Source organism: Ochotona princeps, chromosome 8 (assembly GCF_030435755.1).
Source record: "Ochotona princeps isolate mOchPri1 chromosome 8, mOchPri1.hap1, whole genome shotgun sequence".
NCBI classification, from domain to species: Eukaryota; Metazoa; Chordata; class Mammalia; order Lagomorpha; family Ochotonidae; genus Ochotona; species Ochotona princeps.
In genome coordinates, this window is record NC_080839.1 from 66,065,405 (window position 1) to 66,090,488 (window position 25,084).

Below are 25,084 nucleotides of genomic sequence, written 5' to 3' on the forward strand. Positions count from 1 at the left end.
GTGCCCCGGGGAACTTGTGTCTGTGTGCGGTTTAGGAAGAAAGTGGCAGCTGGGCCAGGAAAGTGTGGTCCCATTTTGTGGTTTCAGTGCATTAGGCGGCTGCCTGCCGGGCTAATGGGAGCCAGCGTCCCTGGGCTGCAGTGGGCTGCTGCTGGGGAGTGGTGGCTGGGGACCCTGTGAGGCCTGGCGCCATCTGTGCAGCAAGTGGCTGGGATGTGATGCTGTTACAGCAGAGCTGAAGAAGGAGGCCGGGCGCTCTCGCGGGGTCGGGGTGGGTGTCTTGCTGGGTGTTTCCTGGCCCCCATTTCTCAGGTCATACACGGATCATGAATTCTCAATAAAAGCACAGGCAGCGGTGGTGGCTCTACTGAACGTTTTCACGGCATCTGCGTTGTGTTTGTTGTTGATATCGAGAAATGGAGTTTTCTTTTTTAAAGATTTTTTTTTTCCATTGGAAAGGCAGATATACAGAGGGAATGAGATTAAAAAAAAAAAGGTCTTCTGTCTACTGGTTCACTCCCCAAGTGGCCTCTGTGGCTGGAGCTGAGCCAATCCAAAGCCAGGAACCAGGCAGGAGCTTCTTCCGGGTCTCCCACACAGATGCAGGGTCCTAATGCTTTAGACCGTCCTCCACTGCTTTCCCAGGCCACAGACAGGGAGCTGGATGGGAAGTGCTGCAACTGGGACACGAACTGCTGTCCATATGGGATACTGGCACATGCAAGGTGAAAAAATAGCAAGTTGAGCTATCATGCCAAGCTGAGAAATGGGTTTTTTAAATGTATATTTTCATCCATCTCTTAAGGTAGAGAGAGAAAGAAAGAGATCTCCCATCTGCTGGTTCATTCGACAAATACCCACAATAGGGAGGGCTGGGCCAGGCAGAAACCAGGAGCCCAGACTCTGGCTCTCCTACAAGAGGAGCAGGCCCCTAGTGCTTGAGCCACCACCTGCTGCCTCCCAGGCTGGCTAGCGAGTAGCTGGAGCTGAACCAGAGTGGCTGCGCTCGAATGGGCTAGAGGATGTGGGTGTCCCAAGAGGCGCCTTAATCCTCTCACTGCAATGCCTGCACCTGAAGACAGGTTTGTGATTTTACATGTGTCCGTGGTATCTCTGTATTTTCTTTTCTGAGCAGCAGCAGTCCAAAATTGTTGCTTTCTACCAAGTATGAGTCCAGGACAAATCTCATGGGGAAGCTGTGTCCCTGGTCTCTGCTGTTCCTTTAGTCGTTGGAGCAATAGAAAATCCAGTGCTACTAAAGCTAAGGCTGGGGGCCTACCTGGCAGGGATCACAGTGCTTGTCAGTGAGCATTGGAACAGGGGACGGGAAATGTTAGGCTAGGCCATGGCACTAATTCGCATGAGAACTGAATCTGGGAGCAGATTTTGTGGGAAATGTGTGGGCCCACCGCTGTGGATGTGCAATTTCTGCTGGTTTGCTTGGGAGCTGGGACTGGTGACTGGCTGAGCAAGGCATGACCATGGAACCCCTCTGACACTCATGGGTACTAGGTTTGGGTACAGGCTGGGCTGGTCCAAGCTCCAGCACCCACAGGCACACCCAGAAATAGGGTGTGAGGTGGGCAGGGCCACAACATCCGCTGCTCATGCATATGCCTGGTAAGGACCTGGCAGCCACTGGCACATGTAAGTTCTATGTCTGAGGGTGGATCTCGTTGTGGAACTTGGGAAACTCCCCTGGTAGGCCATAGCTGGTGAGCATGTGATTCAGGCCTGGGTATTGATTAAGCCAGGCAGAATAGCTCCACTTGTTGGCAAGTGTGTGGGTTGGTTCTGGAGTGGGCTGGACCAGGCAGGACCAGGCCAACCTTCGCTCACTGGCAAGTGCAGGAGCCAGGGTAGAATGCAGGGCATGCCAGGCTAGACTGTCACACTTGCCAGTTTGTATGAGTCAGGGATGGGAGCAGATTGGGCAGGGCCAGACTGTAGCATTCGCAAGTAAGAGTTGGTACTGAGGGTGGGCTGGGTCAGGTCAGGCTACAGCATCTAATGGCAAAGGTCAAGTTGGAATGGCCTATGCTGAGCTTGGTCAGAACAACCACTGGCAAGCTCAAGACCTGGGGCTAGGAACAGGTCTGGTTAGGGAGCTAAGGGGACGTCCCAGCGAGGTTGTGGTTCCCACTGATAAGCATGAGAGCTAGAGTAGTGGCGGTGGTCTGGACTGAACATGGCTGCAATCTCCCTCAGCTTGGGTGTTGACAGGGTCTGGGGCATGCCAGACGGGGCTTGACTCCAGCAGCCACTGGTGCTTGTGAAAGCAAAAGTGGGTGTAGAATGGGCTGGGCTGTTTCAGCTCCACTAGACCACGTGAGAGCTGTGTTAGGGTGTGGACCAGTTGTGGCTGAGCTGTAACACCCAACAGTAAGAACTGACTTTGGGGCCCAGTGTGGTAGCCTAGTGGCTAAAGTCCTCATCTTGCACATGCCAGTATCCCATATGGGCATCGGTTCTAATCCCAGTGGCCCCATTTCCACTCCGTTCCCTACTTGTGGCCTGGGAAAGCAGTCGAGGATGGTCCAAAACCTTGACACCCTGCACCTGCATGGGAGACCTGGAAGAAGCTCCTGGCTTTGGATTGGCTCAGCTCCGGCTGTTGTAGCCACTTGGGGAGTGAATCAGCAGACGGAAGATCTTTCTTCTCTGTCTCTCCTTCTCTCTGTATATCTGACTTTCCAATGAAAATAAATAAATCTAGGTCTGGTAGCCTAGTGGCTAAAGTCCTCACCCTACATGCACCGGGATCCCATATGCCTGTCGGTTCTAATCCCAGCAGCCCTGCTTCCCATCCAGCTCCCTGCTTGTGGCCTGGGAAAACAGTCGAGGATGGTCCAAAGTCTTGGGAGACCCAGAAGCAGCTCCGGCTCCGGATTTACTCAGTTCCGCCCGCTGGGGCCACTAAGGTTCATTCCTGTTATTTATATGTTGTTGCTTTCAAGGTCTGTGTGTGTTCTTTCCTGGAGAAGCAGTCACAGACACAGCACCCATCTGATGCTCATTCTGCAAATGCGAGCATAGCTGGGCAGAGCCAGGCCAAAGCTGGCAGCCTGGAACCCCATGCTGGTCTTGCATGGGATGGCAGGGACCCAATTTCTTGAGCCATCTCTTGCTGCCTCCCAGGGTTTGTATTAGCAGGACTGAAATCAGAGCCAGAGCTCAGACTCAAACTGAGGCACTCCAAAATGGATTAGGGGTGCTTTTTTGCTAGCTTGTTTGTTTATTTGAAGGGGGCTGCTGGTTGATTGTTCAAATGGACTCAATGGCCAGAGCTACAGCAGGCCAAACTAGGACCCTGGACTCCTAGACATGTGGCAGGGGCCCAAGGGCTTGGACCATCTTCTGCTGTTCTCCCAGGCGTGTTAGCAGGGAGCTGGATTGGAAGCGGGGCAGCAGGATGCCAGTGTCGCAGGTGGCAGCTTGTCCCTCTGTGCCAAATGCCAGTCCCAGAATCCTGACTTCCAAGTAAAGTAAATAAATCTTAGACAGATGGAAATGCTGGGTCATGGGGTGTGCTCAGTGCAACCTGGGGAGTTGATGCCATTGTCTGCTCAGGTGTTGGCATCACCTTTGGCCCCAGAGCAGTGGGGGTCTCTCCACCCTGTCCTACAGGCCCGGTGCTTTCTGGCTGTCGGGGAGCTGAGCAGCTTAAATGGTGTCTCATGAGGAGCCGTTTCCAGTGAAGAACTCCAGTGTTGTTTCAACATGTTTATTAACTATTTGTATTTCATTTTTTAAAAGACTTATTTTTATCAGAAAAGCAGATTTCCAGAGAGAAGGCAAGATAGAGAAAAAGATCTTCCATCTGCTGGTTCATTCCCCAAATGGCCAAAATGGCCAGAGCTGAGCTGATCCAAAGCCAGGAGCCTCTTTGGGGTTTCCCACGTGGGTGCAGGGTCCCAAGACTGGGTCCCAGGCCACCAGCAGGGAGCTGATGGGAAATGGAGCAACTGGAGCTTGAACTGGCACCCATATGGGCTGCTGCGTTTGGAGGTGGAGGATTAGCCAGTTGAGCCATTGCACCAGGCCCCAACCATTTTTATTTTCTCTTTTCCAAATACCTGCTCATTTCTTTTGCTCAAATTTCTGGTAGGCTTTGTTTCTCTCTTTAAGGCTTGCTTTAAAGATGTATTTATTTATTTGAAAGGCAGGTTTACAGTGAGGGAGAATGAATTAGGCTAGATGGGTTAAAAGTAGAACAGCCAGGATGTGAACTGACAGCTACGTGGGTTAACATTACAGATGGTGACAATCTGCTGCCACATGTTTAGTAAGTGGTACTATTAGAGCTTTGCAGTGTTTTGGAGTCAGGTGGTGTGATACATCTGGGTTTCTTTTTGCTCAAGTTTGTGTGGCTGCTTGAGGTCTTCTGTAGTTCCATGTAAGCTTTAGGAAAGATTTCTACATTTCTGTGAAGAATGTCATGCCTATTTTGGGAGGGGTTGCACTGGTTTTATTTCTGGCTTTAAAAGGACTGTTTTAAAGAGAGAGACCCTTTCTTTTCCTGGCTTGCTAAGTCATTATTATAAGGAGGTGTTAGATTTAGTTTTATTGGAAAGGCAGATTTACAGACAGGCAGAAAGATCCTCCATCCCCTGGTTCACTTCCCAAATGGCTGCAATGGCCAGAGCTGGACTGATTTGAAGCCAGGAGCCAGGAGCTTCTTCCAGGTCGCCCATGCAGGCACAGGGTCCCAAGGCTTTGGCCCATTCTCTACTGCTTTCCCAGGCCACAAGCAGGGAGCTGGGTGGGAAATGGAGCAGCCAGGACTTGACTCAGCGCTCATATAGGATGCCGGCGTCACAGGGCTGAGGATTAGCCTGATGTACCACCATGCCAGCCCTAGATGACATTGTAGTGCTTCGTGAAAGTTTTCTGTGTTTCTGGGAGAACATGGAAAACTGTCCAGCTGAATTGAATCCCATGGGAATACACACACACACACCGCCAGTTCATTGTGTGATGTGAGCCATATCAATGCTTAATTGCTGTTAGAACTTCCTGCCTGGTTTTGAATCACTTCCACCATTTGATAATAGGCCACAAGCCATAACCCTTACTTTCCATTGCTCAGCCCACACTGAGTAGGTGAATGGGGGAGAACGGGAATCTAAGATCTATGATTTGGATTTTGGGACCTAGATAAATAGATGCTAACACAATTTACTGAATGTGCAGGAAGTGGAGTGGGCGTGGAGACGAGGGGGTAAGTCCCAGTTAGAACTGCAGGTGCCCGAGTTGCTTGAAGGACCATTCTGATAGGGGACCCAAAGCCCAGAGTTAGAATAGAATGTGCAGCGTTTGCTGTAGGGGAGCGTTCCACCCTGGGGTGCTGGAGGGGCCTGCACATAAAGGAAAGATGGTTAAGGTACCTGCCAGAGGTGGAGGAGACCCGGGGAAGGTGTCATGCAGGCCAAGGAAAGACTGAGTTCTGGAAAGGAATGAGCAGTGCTGGAGGTCTGGATTGGTTGAATAGGCAGCCAGTCCCATGTGGCAACAGATGCAGCAGCCAAGCCCGTCTTCCTGTCCCCCATGTTCACCTCACCAGGCTGCACCGTCTCCTCAGGTGCAGAGGCCGAGGCCAAAGTTAGCACCTCTCTGAGGATGTGACAGGTAGCACTTGATCCTGTGAGGCTGGAGGCTGCTGTGGGGCTAAATGGAAGGAAGCCAAGGGAGGACCTGAAAGGGTCTTCTTCAGATTTAAAAGCTTATTTTCATTTTTACTTTAGAGAGCAAGAGAGATCTCCATCTGTTGTTTCACTCCACAAATGCTGGTAGTAGCCGGGGCTGAGGAAGGCTGTGGGCAGGAGCACACAACTCTGTCCAGGCCTCCCTTACTTGTAGGCGACAGTGCTCCAGGCGTTGGCACTGCCTCCCAGGGAGTGCTTGAGCAGGAAGTGGGATTGGAAGCAGAGTAGAACTTGAGTCAGGTGGTCTGCCGTGGCTACGGGCATCCCAAGCAGTGATGCCACTGCCTGTCCCAGCTCAGGCCTGGAGCATGTGATGACACGGTGTGGATTTCAATGGGGATTCAGGTTAGGGTCCAGAATGCTATTGCTCTTCCCCAGGGTAAGCCTGGGACCACCTTCTTCCTCTGAAGCAGGAGGTGGGCTCCGATGGACTGTGAACCCAAGGTCAAAGACGTAGGATGATGGGAATGACCTTGGGGTCAGAGGGAAGGTGATGTTTGGTTTCAGAGGTGGTGCGGTCCTGCTGATGGCCAGGGTCCCCAAGAGCCATTCTAGCATGCTCTTAGCACCGGCTCGCTCCATAAGCCCTGGAGTCAGCTGGGCTCATGGCCTGCCTCTACCCCCAGCTGATTTCAGGCAGGCCCCAAAGACCCATTTGTTAAAGTCACTCTCCCAAGTCCTGTGTTCATGGATTCACCATGGCGATGGATCCAATCCTGGTGCCTGAGAGTGGAACACTTAAGAGCAGACTAGGTTGGCTTAGGTTGCTTCATAGAAACTGCAGACATGGGCAGGCATGCCCCGTTCTTTGTTTCCTGAATCACCAGGTCATCCCTCAGCACCTGTTCTGCCACCCACCACCCTCACTAGACAGCCGAGCCAAAGTGGCCCACTGGTTGTAGACGCCCGGAACAGTGGGCCGAGGCAGGCTGCCTGCCTGTGTATAATAGTGAAAGTCGGCCTGAGACTGGCAAATTGCTATGGTTCCCTCCTCTGAGAATGGTCCCCCTTTATAGGGCTGCTGAGAGGAGGTGGTGGGGGTTACACCCTGCAAGGCCCAGGCTGGACCATGAGGGTCCGGGAGGTGGGCTTGCTGTGGCTAGCCCTGGACCATGTACTATGCTTTCCACACCTTGTGCCCAGCACACAGAATCTGAAATTACATGCTGGCTTCTGTTCCTGCCGCCTTGCCCAGGTTTCCTGTGCATGACATGACAGCCTAGCCCTGTCCCCTGCCAGGTGCCCTCCCCACATGGCCAGCAGCAGCCCAGGCTAGGGAACTGCTCCCTCCTGATGGCCAGCAGCAGGTGTATGTTGTTTGTTCTGCCAGCGTGTGTGTGTGTGGTGTGTCCCACCAGCATTGTGTGGTTGCAAAGGGTGTGTGTATTCCTGTTCCCACCTGTGCCCAGCCGGAGCGGTGCAGAGCTCCTGTCAGCTCCTCCCTGGCTCAGGTGCATGGTCCAGAGAAGCCAAGCCTGCTGGTTTTTCCATTGTCCTCTGACCCCAAGGACTGTTGCTGATGTTGGGGTCACAGGGGTGAGGGCGGATGCATCAGACCAATCTGGAAGCCCCACCGCTCACCAGGTGGCCGCAGAGGAAACCAATGATGCACTTCTTGTCAGGGCAGGCATTTGAGAGCTGGGCTCACCCCAGAGTCACACTCCTGAGGCAGCTCAAAGGAAGGGGCCCAAGCCCCAGGGAGGGGAAGGGGTTAGAGATAAGGGTGGGGGGCCTTATCTCTCCAGGCCCACATGCAGTACCTGCACTTCTGCAGGCAGGGAGATCCTGAGGCCCCCAGACTCCCATGGGTTGGGCTCACTGGGGTCTCAGCTTTGTTCCAGAGGGTTAGGCGGTAGGCCAGAGTCACAGTTGACAGACCAAACAGAAGATAAGACTTTCATTTGCTATTGAAAAAGTCAACTTCAGTGGATCTCTTGACCCCAAAGAGACGGCTCCTAGACAACTGCAGTTCCTGTGCTCTGAGAAAATTCTAGTGGATTTCTCTCACACAAATTGCTCATGTGTTCAACCACGGAGCTTTGTGCTGGTGGGCAGAGGGGGAGCTCGGGAAAGGCCTCTCACTGACGCCACTGTCCCAGAGTGCTCTGGGGCGGGCAGGTCTTGTATCTGTTCCCTCCACAGCATGTCCATCTATCCCCACTAGATGGCTGCTGCATCCTGCTGCTGGGGCGGGGGACAGGGGGTGGGAAGGGGCTTCCTGCAGGGCTTCCTGTGTCCAGAAGCAGCTGCTGCTGGCTGTGGGGGCAGAGCTGGGGTGATTGGGAGCCAGGGGTACACCAGGAGGCCTCACTGGAGGCGGCACCCAGGGAAGAGGCCATGGTGAATTGAGAGGTGGGTGAGAAGGCGCTGGCTCCACTGCAGCTCCTTGGCACTGGGGCTTCAGGTAAGGCTGTAGCTGGTCCGCCTGCAGGAAGGGAAGGAGGGTAGGTCAGGGCTGAGGGTAAGCAGCTCCTCACCAGGGCCACTGAATAGCCCTCCTGCCTGCTTTTTAGGGCACCTGGTGTGGGATTCCAGCAGGACCCCGCAGGAGGGTCGGGGCTTGCATAGGGACCATGCCAGAGCAGCGCTTGGCTCATCCTGAGTGGGGACGCATGTTTGTAGGCTTCCCAGTACATCTGGGGTTGGGCCTTGGGGAATGCAGAAATGAAGAACGCCTAGCTCAAGTCTTCCAGGTTCCCACAGGCTCCTGGGAGAGGCGAACAGGGAATGGACCAGGGCTGAGTGAACGGGGGAAGAAGAGCAGGGTGGTGAGGGCTCCCTGGGAGCAGCCTGCCAGCTTGTGGGCTGTGAAGGTGCAGAACCTGCAGGGGGTGGAGGCCAGCAGGTGTTGAGGTGCCCAGGAGACCAGTGAGGGAGACAGTACCCTCTACAGGGAAATTAAGGGAGGTGCTGGGAGGAAACGTGCAGGGAGCTGGGGCAAGTCTCCTGCAGGCAGCCCTGCCCGTTCCCGCATGTGCAGGGTGCCCACCTCTGAAGGCTCAGCTGGCGGGAGGTATCCTGACTTGGTGCCTTGGGGGCAGGGCCGACCATGAGGATGCCCAGGCCGGTGAGGAGCATGCAGGTGGGCACGGCTCCGATGAGGACCTTGAGGGTCACCACCACCTCCTCGGCCTGCTGGCAGGCTCCCGCCTGGTAGCCAGAAAACCTGGAAAAACAGCACATCCCATCCCCAACCCCCATGGCCAGGTCAGGTCTTGCAGCCAGGGGGTGGGGAGTGGCCAGGGGATGGGCTGACCAGGGAGAGGGAGAGCGGGTCTCAGCCCGGTACCCAGAGGAGTCCTGGGTGTACTAGGATCTTCTGTGCCTCTGGCCCCACCCCGGGGACTCACTCCAGACTGAGAGTGGAGATGCCCAGGGCGCACGCGCCTGCAAGCTTGGTGAAGAAGACATAGGATGAATAGAAGATGGTCTCCAGGCCCTGGCTGTGTTCATGCTGCTGCTGGAAGGCGTCTACCACGTCGGGCAGCATGGACCTGGGCAGGGGCAGCAGGTCCTGCTTAGCCCCCTTGGCAGCTAGAGGTGACCCACCCCTCCTAGCACCGCACTGGCACACATAGTGAGCTCGGCGGCTCTGCGTGCTTGTCCCTTTCAGGAGGGCTCAGGGTAGTGCTGGAGGTCCCCCACCCCCACACCTGATACGGTGTGAGCCCAGAGATTGCCAGACAGGGGCAGGCATCTGCCAAGGCAGCCCTCACCCCAGCCTACCATGGAAGCAGCAGGGACACGGCAATGCTCACGCCAGACACAAAGGCCACGACATATGCCACAGGGGCCGTGGGCACCACGGCCAGCAGGATCACAAAAGGCACCATTGTCTAGGGAGACAGACATACCAGCTGACCCCTCCACCTGCGCCCTGCCAGTGCCAGGAGGCACATGCAGATCGTCTCCCCCAGCCCCTGATTGCCACCACACTCACGCAGATCCCAAAGGCCGAGGTCCTCTTCCCCAGGCGCTGGAGGACCCACTCCCACAGTGGGGTACTCAGCACAGCAGAGACCTGAAAACACACACAGCAGCACCCCAGGACCCTCACCCAGTGCCTCAGAGCCCGGCCCCAGCCTTGCCTTGCCTTTGCCCCTTGAGTAAATCTACGGCCATTCATATCATGATCCACCCTGTACCGGGACACAGGTGGCCAAGGCTGTGTCCTGAATGTTGTCCCCCCAGACCTCTGACCACATCCAGGTCAGGTCAAGTGGGTCTCCTCACCAGGATGGTCAGCACGAGGCTCTGCACGTGCTGCTGTAACCGGGAGGCGTGCATGCAGAACAGCACCAGGTAGCTCTGTTCCACCTAAGGCGTGGGGTGGGGGGCAGACAGAAGATGGGTGCATGCAGGGAATGGCAGAGGCCCACAGTAAGAGCACAATGGAACATGCTCCAGCCCAGCCCTCTTTGGGGACCTGGAACTCAAGGTTGCCATCATGCGGTCACTGCCCCTGCAGAGGACACTTAGTCCCAACACTGTCACCAACCCCATGTGTGGTCCTCCTTACCACTAGCACAGCTGAGGACTACTTAGGAACAATGAGTAAATCACCTCAGGCATGTTGGCTTCTGGGACCCAGGCCCAGGCCCTGGCCCCCCAGTCCCTGCCCACCCTGAAGCTCTCCCCCCAGCACAGCCCCAGGTTTTTCCCCTGGAAACTCAAGCCTGCAGTGGGGCGGACACTGAATTGCGAGCCTGTGCAGTCCACGCGGCTGCAGGTACCTGCACAGCAGCTGAGATGAACAGGAAGGAGACCACGAGCTTCAGGTAGGGTCGGTACCGGGCAGTCTGACCCAGCCCTGCCAGGAAGCCCAGCGCTGGGCCTGAGGCTGAAGCAGAGGAGTCTGCAACACAGGGAGGTGCCACCTGGGCTTGAATTCCAAACCAACACCCCACCCCTAAAAGCAGCCCTGGCCCGAGCCTCATGACAGCCCTGTACCTGGACGCTCCTTCACCCCCAGCCACAGCAGACTGCTGCACACAGGGTAAGTTACTGCTACCACGGCAGCCGCGAGGCAGTAGAGACGCATCTGTGGGACAGGGTGGGGCCGGAGTCCTGCAGTGTCTCCAGTCTGTGGTGCCCAGTGCTGCCGAAGCTGGCGTTGCCCTACCTCTTCCCTCCCCCCATGCCTCTCTGCCCATCTTCGCAGAGGCAGGGCTATCCCCCAGGGAGCAGAGGGAGCTTAGCTCAAGCCAGCTGGGGCTGCCACTCCTTCCAGCTGCTCCAGCAGGGGAGGCAGACCCAGGGGCTCAAACAGATCCTCACACGTGCATCATTCCCTCGTCCTGGAAAGGAGGGTTCCAGGTACGAGCGGCAGCTTTCCTGCCACCCTTACCCTGATGCTGCAGCTGCCTGCTGCACCCCAATTTGATGATGGTCACATGAGCCCCATGCAGCCACAAGGAGGGACTGGGGAGGAGGGACAGATGACGAGCAAGTGGAGTCAGCACAGGGTCATGTAGTCCTTCAACAGGCAGAGAGCCACAGTGGTCCCTGCCCTCCAGGAAGGAGGAATGCCACAGGTGCAGGATGTGTGGGGCTGACAGTGATGCAGGGCAGATTCTACTCTGGGGAGGCGAGGGAAGGTACAGGGGGTGTGCCCAGGGTGGCTTTCACAGAGATCCTTGGCACACTCCCCTGCCTTCCCTCACCTGATGTCCCCCAGCATCTTGAAATGACTTACCTGTGAGTGAAGCTGGATGGGGAATAGCTGTAAGCCATCAAAGCCTTGGAGCCTACGCTCTACCTCCCAGGAAGGGGTTCTCAGCCTCCCCGCTCTCCCCAACCCAAGGCCACCACCACCTGTACTTCTCTCTCCTATCTGTTGCCGTTGGGGCTCTGGGAGTGGTCTGGAAGGGACAGTGCCCTAGGCTAGAAGTGCCATGGTGGGTCTGAGGGCAACTGAGTGGGAACTCTTCGCCATCCCAATCCAGGTCCCTAGTGTACCCCAGCAGATGCCAGTGCTGGAAGCTGCAGCGGGTACGGTGGGGAGGGGAGATGGATGCCCATGCCGCAGTTCCTGGTGTGCATGGTGGAATTCTGGCCAGCCCTGCAGAGGGCCATGGGCATGACTCACGGCACCCATTCTGAAGAGCTGGTGAGGATAAGGGGTCAGAATCCCCCAGAGGGCTTGTTCTCATCTGGCTAGCTGGGCCTCCTCCCCAGAATTTGACTCAGGAGGTCTGGCATGGAGCTACTACCCCCCTAACAGGTTCCCAGGAGGTGTGGAAAGTTCAGGTGATCTGAGGGGTTGAGGGTGAGCAAGGGATGGCAGACTCCCAGGGTGCTGGAGGGTGACGATGTCCTTGGCTTAAGGAACAGGAAGGTCGCCAAGGTGCTGCACCTGCTCTGAGGGGAGAGGGAGGGGGGAGCTGCTCTTTGGTTTCTCCTCCTTCTTTCTCCTTTTCACCTTGGGGGTATGGAGACAAAGAACACCAAAGCCTCCTGCTGTCCTCCCCTGAGCCCACCTGGGTCCTCCCCGCCACATGACTGGCCTGTTGCTTTCAGGAGGCAGGTTTGGTGGAGAATGGGCCAGGATTTTGGGGTTGGAGTCAAGTTCTTAGCTAGAAGCTCAAGGAAGACCCTGAAGAGCTGGTGCTGGGGGTGGGGAGGAAGCAGCCCTGGGGGCAGGCAGCACTCACAGCTTTGGAGGAGATGGCGGCTTGCCTGGGGAGTGCAGAGTCCTCACATGTATGGGGCCCATGGGCGCCAGACACGATGAGCCCATGGACAGTGGCTCCCACCAGCGTCCCCACCATCTCCATGGTCATCCCTAGAGACACGGCACTGAGCAAGGTGCCCAAGCCAGCTGGGCATGGCACCCCAGGGGCAGCACCCCAGCCCTGCTCTTTCCCTGAAGACCCACTCACGGTAAGCAGTGACTGAGTCCCGTTCCCTGGGGCTGGGGGTCAGGAACATGGTGAGCGCTGTGTAGGGCACCTGGAAGAACTAGGGGCACCAGCAGAGGTCAGAACAGCCCTATAACCCTCAGTGCCAGGTGGGTGCCCTGCTTCCCCAGACTGAAGTCCTCTGCCACATTCCTACTGGCCACCAAAAGCTCAGGGCAGTAGGGCTCCCGGAGCTCAGGGGAGGATCACCCGCCCCAGGGCTGGGGAGGGCAGTAGTGCCACCCCCTCCCCCCATACACACACCCGTTCAAGAGGCTGCTTACCGTGGCCAGGGCCTGGAAGAGGCAGTAGAAGGTGATGTACCAGAGGCCTCGTAGACTGGTGAAGGGGGGTAGGAACCAGAGGAAGAAGTAGGCCAAGGTGATGAAGGGTGTGCAGCCCAGCACCCTGTGGGCACAGCAAGCTAGAGCACCTGCCGTACCAGGACAGGGCCCAGGCGGCAGCAACCCAGGCCCGACTCTGCTGTTCAGTAAGCCCAGGGCTGGGGTTCAGGCTGGGAGCCATGGAGTCAGAGACACGGAGAGTGAGGAATGGGGGTCACTCAACACCAGGCGTCTGCTGCTAGCCCTGCCATTCCCTCTAAGAGGACACTTGGCAGAGTCAAACAGGTGGTCCTTCCTCTGTTGAGACCTACCATGGCCCCCAGCCCAGGTTACCCTGGCCCTGTGGGCCACACCAGGGCCAGCGCTGTGGCCTGTGAAGGGATGAATCCCCGAGAGCGTCTCCCAGCCACAGCCCGAGTCAGTCCAGTCCAGGCCTGGCCTCCAGCTGTCCACAGGGTTCCCAGTAAGCAGCTGCCTGGGCTCTGGGCGAGGGTCAGGGGCCTGGGCCTTCAGGACTGTGGGACTACTCACCAGGGCATCAGCCGTCCAGACCCTGTCCTCCTGCTCCTGTTGATGAAGAACCCAGCCACCGGGTCGGCAGCTGCCCCAGACACCTTCCCTCCAAACAGGACAAGCGACACCTGCGCAGCAGGGATCTGCAACGGACAGAGCAGCAGGGAAGCAGGTGCACACCACTTGGGGGATCACTGTAAAAGAAGGTTCGAGAGCTTCCTCCCTCTTCAGGGGTGGCGCTGAGAACAAAGTGGACCCAGGTGCACAGGCAGAAGTAGGCGTCTTGCTTCACAGTGTTTATTAATCTTTCCAAACACAGAACCAGTGCATTTGTTATAAAAATACAGGACAAGACCTTCCAACACCTTCTCATGTTTGCAGGTACATTTGAAATCTGTAATTTTATATAAATGCAATTGTCTCGGAGAATCATTTCTAAAAGGCACAGAGAACACATGTGAAAAATGGCTCAGTTGTATTGACACTTGGTCCTGCAGCATGCCCTCCTGTGGACCACATGAACACCAAGGTGTGTGTCCTTTTTCTCTTATAGAAATGGAGCGCATCCTGGCTGACACGCACCTGTTTTATACACTACTCTGAAACCAGCTTTTCCCAGTTGCACTGCAGAGATCCCTCAGGCAAAGCAGCACACACTACTGAGCCATGCGCTGACCCTCTAAAAGCAGCTGTGGCAGATCTCCCTGAGACCAGCCTGTGGGTTCCTTCTTGTATATGCAGGTGCTCTCCAAGTGGGCCCCGGCTGCTGCCCACACTCACCTGAGCCACATCGAGCAGGAAGAGCTGCAGGTAGAAGGCGGTGGCACTGGAGGCCACCTGGTTGGGAACTCCACCAATGCCATAGCAGATCTTCGTAGAGAGAGAGAGGCGGCTAGCTCCACTGTCCTGTGAGAACAGAGGAACTAAGCCTCTACCAGTACAGCATCTTCCTGGCTTCCAGGGATGTCTTGAAGGCTTTGCCAGCCACCGCCTCTGTTCTGCTGCCAAACCACCCCAAGGGGCAGTGAGACTAACTCTATTGTCTTCGGGAAGTGGTTAATGGGTCCAACAGATACAAAGTAATCTGAGCCCCATAGGGTCATCACAAGGCTAACCAGCCAGCAAACTGCAGACTCTAACACATAGCTGACTGCTCAGCTCCACACAGAAGTGGGGCAAGCAACTCAGCCCAGTGGGGTCCAAACAAATCCCCCAATTTCTCCCTCACATCTAAACCAGCTCCCAGTGCTGTGGTCACTGCATCAAGTGGCTATTCAGGGGCTCAGGCCACGAGCCTAGGAGTCATCCTCAATTCCTCTTCTCCAGCTTCTGCTCCTGTCTGCTGCAATCCGCTCCTCAGCCAGGAGCCAGCAGGCTTACTGCTCACAGGAATAAGACCATGTCTCTGCTCAGAGCCCTGCAGTCGCTGGTCACTGCCATGGTGACCCTGTGCCCGGAGGAGCCTGTCCTGCAACCCTGGTGGCCTCCTTCCCAAGGGCTGTGGCTGCCTTAGGGCATTTCCTTTAGCTACCTCCTCCTGAGGCCCTCCCTGCCTGGTGCGGTCTCCACATGGCCCCTCTCCCTACAGCACGAATCATGATTCTATTCACCAGCCTGTTCAGTCCCCAGCACCACACCTGATTCCTAGCAGGTGCATTGTCTGTTCACTGGCGCAGCCAATGGCCATGAAGCCCCAGTGTAAAGTGCTGCATCTTTTAAAGGCTCAGAATCCTTTGTCACTCTTTGAGGAGCGAGTGGGGACCAAGGTCTGTGGCTTCACCCACTTCCTATCGTGCAGGGCACTGCAGCTGCTCAGCCTTCCCAGATAAAGCTTTATCTCCTTTATCTCACCCTCCACACACCCTTTCTGCCGGAGGGAGAAAACCACACTTGGGCAGAATGTCTTCTGACATCTGTGTGTTAGTTTTAAGTCCAGTGCAGTAACTCCCCATCTGTCCTGCAAGGAGTCCCTGCGTCCCCCCAGGGTGTAGAGGGACCATAGGAAATGCCAGCTCAGACACGGCCTTACACCACGTTGCCGTGACAGGTGGAGGGCGCGTCTCATCTACTTGGCTCCCAGGCACTTCACAGGCAGCCGAGTCTACCTTAGGAAGCCAGCCGGTGGCCAGGTTTAGCTGCGTGCTAGGGTGTCAGCAGCCTCACACGTGGGAGAGGGCAACTTTATCGGGCGGGCAGGCAGGCGTGTGCCATGCTGGCGTCTTGCTGGTAATGCTGGTCTTCTCTGGCCCTGAACCTCAGCCCCATTTTCTACATTTCCCTGGGAAGTAAGCAAGGCCCAGAAGGTCTCCCCTCTCTTGGGGAACACAGTCCTTTGCTCTGGGGTGCCCAAAAGGCAGTACAGGAGCCAGGTGGGAGGTGCAGGGGTCTGGTGCTCATGCACAGTGCCCTATGAGATGTGGCATTCAGGCACACAGACAGCTGGGTCCCTAAGTCCCCTGCACGTGCCCTGCCCCACCCCACCCCACCCCACACAGGGCTCCCCCACCTCTATTGCCCGTCACCACCTGCACTTCTGACAGCCAGGGAGGGCACTCCCCAGGGCCCTTCACCCCTTCGGCTGCTGCATCCCCGCTGAATTAATACACATACCTACCCACCAGGGCTGGAGAGGGAGCCTGAGCCCACAGCAGGGCCTGGGACCTGAGGCGAGAGGTGGCCTCCTTGGGTCTGATCTCCCTTTGGCCCTGCTGCCTGGGAATCAGGAGCCCAGGGAGCCCTGCCAAGTGGCACTCACCTCACCTGCTTCCCATCCTGCTCTTTGGGCTCCCAGGTCCCTCAACCCCAGGCTGTCAGGAAAGTTGGAAAGCCTGGGGCTCTGGCAGGGCTGCAGGAGGAGTGGCCAGGGGGACCCCATTTCCCGCCCAGCCTGGTCGCCTCAGCTTGGTGCTCACCGTGCCTGGCTCCAAGGTGTGGGCCTCTGGTTGAGGCGGTGACGGTGGCTGCTGCTGCGCCTCTGAGGTTGCGGCCAGGGCAGGGTGAGGGGGCACTGCCATCACACAGCAGCTCTGAGTGCCGGCGGCCCCAGGATAACGTGCAGAGGGCGGCTCCGGGGCTGCGTGGGCGTGGCATGCAGAGGCCCAAAGGGTCAGCAGGAGCTCTGCTCCGAGCTGCCCCCTACATCCAGCTGATGGAATGCCCAAGAACCCCAGAAACTGTGGGCAACAGGTTTCTTTCTTCATGGAGAAACAGTCAAAAGCCAAAATTTGCTGAGGAGTGTTAGGGGAGAACTGGAACAATTTTTGGGGGGCTGGGCGGGTCATGGAGCAATGGGTTGTACCACCCTCCAGCTAATCCCCATGGGCAAAGGTGGGTTCCACTTGTTCAGACCAGAAATCTAAGCTGTGGCCAGAGTGAAATGCAACACCCCAGAATAATCCTTAAAGGCAAAAGTAATGGACTGAAGCTGCACCTCACATGTGAACATCAAGGCCCAAAACAGTAAAACTCAAAATAGGAGCAAGTCATCACAACAGGGTTTCTTACACAAACACAAGCCAGGCTCATCAAAATTACACCTGTGCTGCAAATGACTTCAGCGAGTGCAGTCCCTTCTACACACCTTAGAGGGGAACAGGCCAAGGATCTGAACAGGTCCTTCTCTAAAATGCACGCTAGCACAACCAAAGCAATGACAGCGAGCTAGCACTTCCCACCCACTAAGTGCGACAGTGACAAGAGAGGGCCTGCGGGGAAACGGGAAGCCTCTGACCCTGCTGGTGGCAGGAGTTGCATAAGCTAGTCAGGCTCTGTGAGCAATCCCCACAACCTCGGCGAAACGAAAACGTCTCCACGAGCACCTGCCGTGTTCAGCAGCGGCATTATTTAACACAGTATTTGCAACAGCCAAAAATGTGCATGTAACCCACACATGCATCTGGTAACACAGAGGTAAAAAGCATGCTGTGTGCACACTACATGGACTCTGCGCAGTGAAGACATTATGCAATCACAGCAGTCAGTCCCAGGAGGTCGCACATCACACGCTGTAGCTCCACAAAGAGCAGACACAGAGGGTGGATTTGTGCCTGCCGAGGCCAAGGGACAGGCAGGGACTGCTCAGAAGGTTTTTCAGATGTCATGAAAACCTGTTAAATTAGATCATGTCCAGTTGAATTGTATGGTATGTGAGTGACACAACAATAAGACTGCTCAAATACAAAAGATTAAGGGGTATGCTTCTTCCCACTGGTTGAAATACATGCAATGGCTGGCGCCCCTGCTACTGTCTTGGGACCCTCAGGCAACAGAAGCTGCTCCCCTCAGGGCTCGGAATGGGAAGCACATAAACGTGCATTTTGCAAGTGACCATCATTTTGCATTTTCTGTCACAGCTCCACCTAACCCTAAAGGATACAACACCCAAGGCGCAGTGAGTCACTCCCTTTTCCTCGCCTTACAGTCCCTTATCTACAGAACAGGCACTTTGGCTTCCTGGATTTCAGTGGCTTGATAGTGCACATGGCAAAGGACTAATTCTTCTGAAACAAAATGAACAAAAGCTGGTTTTTCTGGACATTGTACTCTTAAGCCAACACGCTTCATCCCTAGTACTAGTGCTAGTACTCCATCGCCAAAACCTTAATTTTGAAAAGGAGGTTAAGAAACTTTTTTTTCCCCACATAAATATAACTAAAACAAGGACATTTTCACCTAACAGCTATTATTCTGCTTAAACTGGTAGTTGCTCATAAGACAAATTAGATTTGAAATAGCAAGACTAGATTAACTAAGAAAAGTTAGTTGTCTTTTAATGAAAACAAAATTCACTACTACTACACTAAAAAATATCTGAAAGGAGACACACCAAGATGTCCCCACAGCCCGAGGCCTCCCTATCCGAAATGCTTGGGACCAGAGGCGTTTTGAATTTTGAATTTTTTTTTTTTTGAATATTTGAAAAATGAGGTATCTTGGTGAAATCTAGACATGAGAATCATCACTCGCGATACGCCTCACGGCCTGGAGGTCTGTGGACACTGCATTCCAGCACTGGCGTTCCTCCCACGGCTCAGGTCGGCTGCGGGATTCTCTACTCTTAGCATGATGCTGGTTCTCAGGAAGTTCCAGGTTTTCACATTAACGATGCTCAAGCTATAGTGATTATATTTGAATCATTGCATAAGAGATTATTTAAAGATCATTTTAGCATATCTGTGTTTTATCATTTTGATATGGATTATTTGTGTCCAAATAATATTTAAAACAAAAGCAAAAAACAAAACAAACAAAAACTAACTAAATAAGCCAAAAGCCAAAAAGTAACATACTGAGTAAGCCACTTCCTCACTTAAGGGTTCATACCAAAGTGCGGAAAGAACACTAGTGTAGCGCCCAGCAGCGTGGCCTAGCAGCTAAAGTCCTCGCCTTGAATGCGCCGGGATCCCATATGGTCACCGGTTCTAATCCCGGCAGCCCCACTTCCCATCCAGCTCCCTGCTTGTGACCTGGGAAAGCAGTTGAGGATGGCCCAATGCATTGGGACCCTGCACCCGCGTGGGAGACCCGGAGGAGGTTCCAGGTTCTCGGCTTCGGATTGGTGCAGCACCGGCCATTGCGCTCACTTAGGGAGTGAATCATAGGATGGAAGATCTTCCTCTCTATCTCTCCTCCTCTCTGTATATCTGACTTTGTAATAAAAACAAATAAATCTTAAAAAAAAAAAAAAAGAACACGGGTGTAAACTCACCTCAAGAATGCTCAGAACACAATGGGTAGTTCAAAGAACAAATATCACCGCAGGGTTAGCATTAAAAAATCTTTTTTTTTTTTTTTTTTACATTTCTTAGTATTAAATGGAAGTTCTATTGGCTAAAACACAGGCACAAAATAAATGATGCATTTTCAAATCCCATGACTTTGCCAATTCAAAGTGACAGATGCAGCTAGATGTTAATGACTTTAGAATAAGAGTAAATGATTTGACAGATCTTTTGAATCAATAGTATTTCACCCTTAAAAGAATAGCTCTGAGATCATCAGCAAAAGATTTCAGGATATGTTTTTTAAGGCACTGAAATAAACGCATACAGCACAGGTTATCAACACACTGAGATGTCACGACAAGCACACGGAGAGAGCTGTCAAGGAAAGTTACATTTTAACATGGATACTGCTCAGTACTTCAGCCAATAAACTGTAAAATTTAAAAAAAAATAGATTTCAATGTGCTAGCTCTAACGAGTTCTCTAGAGAAACTGCTGGCGGATGTGAAACAGCTGCTGAGCTCAGACTGTCCCGTACACTTAAAACACCTGCTCCTTACCTCACTCAATACTTTTCAAAATCAGCCTCTTCTGAGCATTCTACACATTTACACCTTTGAACCTCTCAAGTAAAAAAAAAAAAAAAATATATATATATATATATATATATATATATGATTAGTTTAGAAAACCTCTGAGCTTTATTCATATTAGCAAACTGTGTTCAGTTTCTGCTTGCGTGGCTCTGCCCACAGGAGCCTCTCCCTGCTGCGTACCTCCCAGGCCCACACAGGACGCCCTCCCATGTGTTTTCTGTAAATGATCACAGCCTGAAGGCTTTCCTACAGGCACCAGAACCATTCTCACTGAGATCACCAAGAGGCCCTTACAAAGATCAACAAAGACTTCTGGATTGATTATAATTATGCAGATGAAAACGCCTCAGAAAAAGGCCTATCTAAAACATTTTCTTACAGATTCCTGCACATACATCAACAATCATATTTCCTAGATCTCAAAGTTCACGGATTTGTACCAGCCCATCAGTTTTTACAGAATGCCATGATTTTCGCTTGGCTCCAGGGAGTGCAGTGAACACTGCTGTGTAAACATGGCTGACAATAAACACTTCCACTGGGTGAAGCACCTGTTCATTCCTGAGGTGATGGCCAACAGGGCAGGGAAGGGCCCTCCTGCATCCACCACTGGGACAGCTGCGAGCCGGGAGAGGGAGCCTTCTCCTACCAGACTGCCAGGTCATCTAGCTATGAACATATTCCTGAGTCTGCTAGGAACTTCAGTCAAGCGTTCCAGCTTTGTCTTACTGTGCTATAGCCGACAGTGCACAGGCTCACGCCGTGATTAGTGCAGTGGTAAAGGGGTACAGAATGAGAGCAAACTGGGGGACAGCTGGATAAAACTGAGACAGTGCAGCAGCCCACTGAGCTGGAGTCCTGCTGCCCATGGTGAAATGGTCAGAATTTAGTTTCCGGACTACGCAGCTCAGTGCAGGGTTTCCTGAAGACTGAATGGTACTTTCAGGGCAGCCCTCAGTATCCCTCAGGACTAAGAATGCAGACATACTGGGACCTGTAGGGAGTAGCAGGAACAGGCTTTTGAGAAGCCTTCTCTGAAGGCCTGAGCATCACTGTGAACCACCTTTTTGTAGGACTGGTCCTCAGAGTGTGGTCAGGGACCCTTGAGGGACATCTCAGAGTGTGGTAAGGTTTGTGATTGCAACATGATTTCATCATCACACTGAGGCAGCGCTGTTGCCTTCTTTTCTATTCACTCCTGATTAAGGTCTTAATGGCACAACAGATTGAATGTAGAAGCAGATATGCAAATTATGTCTTCTTCACTTCAAACAGAAAACATATTTGCAGACATGGAATACAATCTCTCAAATCTTTTCTTCTTGGAAGCTATTTTTTAATTAATAGATGTCATTTGTTTTAATGTTTAGTATTGAACATGTCATATATCAAAATCCACATAAGAAAAGGCGTGTGACCTGGGCTTCGCAGCACTGGTCCTGCACCCTGTGAAGTTCCTGCTGCAGCGCGCTCCCCAGCTCCCTTGCACACTCAATGCACGCTTCACTCTGAATTCGACTCACAGGTGGTTTGCACAGAAGCTCCTTAGGCTCGTTTTCAGGTCAGGGGAGATGGAATCTGACAGTGAAATACTGAAATCCAACTGGTTTGAGTTAAAAACTCAAGCTACGAAGCATGTTTTCCTTGGCAACATCAGAATGTAATAAATAATCCTTTAATCTAAACACAGGTCGGCTGATGTGTACGAAATAGAAAAACACGTTTTATAGGACACATTTTAAAAAAATACTCATTAATCAGTGATGTGACCTTACAGGCATTAGATTCTGAGAGCTGGTTGATGAACAACTAATCCCAAATCTCTCTCACACACACACACGCACACACAAAACCTTGATTTTTGAAAAAATGAGAATAGGGGACAAAGTAGGGTTCCTACAAGGAGAATCGTAAACATCAGCTTTTAAGAAAGTGTAGAAACGTGGCGAATAGATTAGTACCAGCCTGAGGCTACGCTACATAACTGCATTCGTGAATGAAAACACGTCTGAGGTACTGATGCCAAATCAGCACCTGAGTATCTCGCTGTTTCAGAATGCAAAGTGAGACCATGCTGATGTGTAAGCACAGGTGAGGTTATAAAACAACAGGCCCTTGTGGACTTCTGAATTATGAAAATAATTGCCTTCATGCGTCTAGCCTACCTTGATTTGTTCAGATATTGCCATTGAAAAATTCTGAGACAGCTAATGTTTAAACAAATCCCTGCTATTTAGGAGTGATGTTTAAGTGACATGCTGTGAACACAGCTCCTAAATTTTTCCATATTAAGATCCTAAATAATACAGATACTTAATATATCTAATGCATATTAATTGGAATTTGAAAATAAACATTTTTTCTTTCTGTGTAGCCTTCGGAAAAGTACAACAAATACAGCTTCTAGTCTTATGTTACTTTCCTAGCGTGCACTGATTCAAACATCTTCTCATCAGAAGAGTCAAATGGTGCTCCAACCAAAAGTCCAGGCAATCTGGCCTTTCTCTCCACTTTGGTTTGTGTGCCCACTTACGGCAAGTGTTCCACTTCGCCTATCAGAAACCAACGCTACGGAAGTCCTCCAAAAGGCTCAACCGTTTTCTGGAGTCTCTGAATGACAACAGCATTCTGCAGATGAGCTTCGGACAGCGTCAGCGCCTCGTCCAGCAATCGGAGGGAGGGAAGGGCCGTGGCCAGGGAGAAGGGAGGACCTCTTTGAGAGCCTTGGTATTTCTCGATGAAGTCCTTGATGTGGCTTACCCTGTAAGACACCACAGACTATTAACATAATTTTATGGGTACCTGAATTAATTAAACCTATTATCAACTTGTAAAGGTATCAGGATGTTGGGCCCGGAAGCATGGCCTAATGGCTAAAGTCCTCACCTTGAATGCCCCGGGATCCCATATGGTCGCCAGTTCTAATCCCGGCAGCCCCACTTCCCATCCAGCTCCCTGCTTGCGGCCTGGGAAAGCAGTTGAGGACGGCCCAAAGCCTTGGGACCCTGCACCCACGTGGGAGACCCGGAGGAAGTTCCTGGCTCCTGGCTCTGGATCGGCACAGCACTGGCCGTTGCCCTTACTTGGGGAGTGAATCATTGGAGGGAAGATCTTCCTATCTCTCCTCCTCTCTGTATATCTGACTTTGTAATGAAAATAAAATAAATAAATCTTTAAAAAAAAAAGGTATCAGGATGTTAATATACAGAATAACTTGATTCTGACAATTAATTATGATAATTAATCTTTGGCTTTTTTTATTTTTTAAGATTTATTTATTCTTATTGAAAACTCAGATTTACAGTGAGAAGGAGAGACAGATAGAACAATCTGTCTGCTGGGTCACCCCCCAAGTGGCCGCAACAGCTGGAGCTGAGCTGAGCTGATCTCAAGCCAGGAGCCAAAAGCTTCTTCCAGGTCTCCCATAAGGATGTAGGGTCTCAAGCCCTTGGGCCATCCTTGACTGCTTTCCCAGGCCACAGAATGGAGCTGGATGGGAAGTGGGGCAGCTGGGATACAAACTGGTGTCCATAAGGGATTCCGCATCATGTAAGGTGAGGACTTCAGACACTAGGCTACCACACTGGGCACTGGGCAGCCGCCAGAGAGCCACTGACTATGGAGCAACATTAACAAGGAAGGCTCCTGGAAGCCTTCTCACCATTCACACTGAAATCCTCACAGACGAAGCTGTTAGCAAGCCTGGGTCTGCCCAAGGACGGCTCAATGGGAACGGAGTCATGGACAACCAGGACATTTTCTCTTTGCTTTCATATGAAGGGACCTCCAAAGTTGTGAACAATGGGATTAACATTTTGAAATCCAAGCATATAAAAAATCTTCAGAAAATTCAAGAAAAATGTTACTAGGGGGCCCAGCGCAGTGGCCTTGTGACTAAAGTCCTCACCTTGAACACGCCAGGATCCCATGAAGGTGCTGGTTCTGATCCCGGCCGCCCCACTTCCCATCCAGCTCCCTGATTGTGGCCTAAGAGGGCGGTTGAGGAGGACCCGAGGCCTTGGGACCTTGCGCCCACGTGGGAGACCAGGAGGAGGTTCCTGGTTCCTGGCTTCAGGTGTGCACACCACTGGCTGCTGTTGTCACTTGGGGAGTGGATCATCGGACAGGAGTCTTCCTCTCTGTCTCTCCTCCTCTCTGTATATTTGACTTTGTAATAAAAATGAATAAATCTTTTTTTTTATTGCATTTCATTTTATGACATCATTTCATAGGCTCTGAGGTTCCCCCAACCCCTCCTCGTACCCTCTCCCCATGGTGGATTCCTCCACCTTGTTGCAGTATTACAGTTCAAATCCAGTCATGCTTCTTTCATTGCAAGCATGTACTATGCATTGAGTCCAGCATCTTATTGTCCAGAGCAATTCAACAGTTTCTTGGGGAGATCATCTCTGGTATAAAAGCAGAGCTGGTAGAATATGGTCCAGACCAATTAAAAGCCATAACGTAACATCAATACCAGTTTACAACATTATGGAGTTAATTGACATGGTATTGAGTGACTGATATGTTAGAAAATTCAAGTTCTTAACCACATCCTGTGACTGCTTCATTGACATTTCAAATTTTAGTTTATGTACATCTGGCTTCTATCTACATTAAAATGGCTATAGGATACTATTCAGCTGTCTCGTGTCTATTTTCATTTTTGTATTTAGCAGTTGTATTGAAGCATAATTTTTACTGAACTTGGCAGATTTTGGGATAGTCCAAACTGGGTTATAACTTTAATAAGGCATACGTCTACAGTTGAGGTGCAGAAAAGTTTTAGGAGGGGGTGTGCAGTCACTTGGGGAGTGCATCATCAGACAGGGGTCTTCCTCTCTGTCTCTCCTCTTCTCTGTATATCTGACTTTATAATAAAAATGAATAAATCTTAAAAAAAAGAAAAATGCTTCTATGAAATAAAATGCATGGATTTTATTTTTTTTTGCACCCAAATAAGCTAATGTCTTAATTTCTTGACTTAATTTATGTTCTGAAGTACCACTGTAAATATCTGAGATCTTTCCTCAGCCTACATGCATCCTATACTCTGTATCACTAGACGCAGAGACAACTGTTTGATGACCGCCGCATGACAGACAGTAGACTCCAGACTGCAGCCCCAACACGGAAATGCTACAATCTGAAAACACGGACACTAAAAACTAATGAAATATAGCCCATCACTGAGAACAGAATCCTGTCCATCAATAAATGCACTATGTGCACTATTAAACACAAAGACTTACCGAATAAAACATGGTCTGTGTATTTGTTTTTTTGTTTTGATTTGGTTTATTG

At 52.2% G+C, this 25,084-nt stretch overlaps 2 protein-coding genes across 3 annotated transcripts in view; both read right to left on the reverse strand.

The window, feature by feature from the left end:
* UBXN2A (UBX domain protein 2A) overlaps positions 1-25,084 on the reverse strand; it is a 208,826-nt gene that overhangs the window by 153,381 nt on the left and 30,361 nt on the right. For both annotated transcript variants that reach the window (XM_058668219.1, XM_004582857.4), the window contains exon 6: positions 22,170-22,541. In XM_058668219.1, coding sequence (XP_058524202.1) covers positions 22,349-22,541 — 193 coding nt within the window. In that variant the 3' untranslated portion in view covers positions 22,170-22,348. The remainder of the gene's footprint in view (positions 1-22,169; positions 22,542-25,084) is intronic.
* MFSD2B (MFSD2 lysolipid transporter B, sphingolipid) lies at positions 7,904-14,901 on the reverse strand. Its single transcript, XM_058667367.1, has 14 exons — positions 14,849-14,901; positions 14,242-14,497; positions 13,480-13,604; positions 12,889-13,012; positions 12,587-12,665; positions 12,359-12,489; positions 10,656-10,746; positions 10,439-10,560; positions 9,939-10,022; positions 9,646-9,726; positions 9,432-9,541; positions 9,056-9,199; positions 8,695-8,871; positions 7,904-8,130 (listed from the first exon to the last, which is right to left on the reverse strand). Exons 1-14 carry the CDS (start codon positions 14,899-14,901, stop codon positions 8,106-8,108), a joined length of 1,602 nt encoding a protein of 533 aa, XP_058523350.1. The 3' UTR covers positions 7,904-8,105.

Bases quoted from the DNA above. Each gene is read 5' to 3' on its own strand.
- MFSD2B (XM_058667367.1), bottom strand. From the start codon at position 14,901: ATGGCAGTGACCAGCGACTGCAGGGCTCTGAGCAGAGACATGGTCTTA. The intron at 14,498-14,848 runs GTGAGCAGTAAG...CGAAGACAATAG, and splicing joins AGAGACATGGTCTTATTCCT to AGTTAGTCTCACTGCCCCTT. The intron at 12,490-12,586 runs GTGAGTGGGTCT...CCGTGTCTCTAG, and splicing joins GGACTCAGTCACTGCTTACC to GGATGACCATGGAGATGGTG.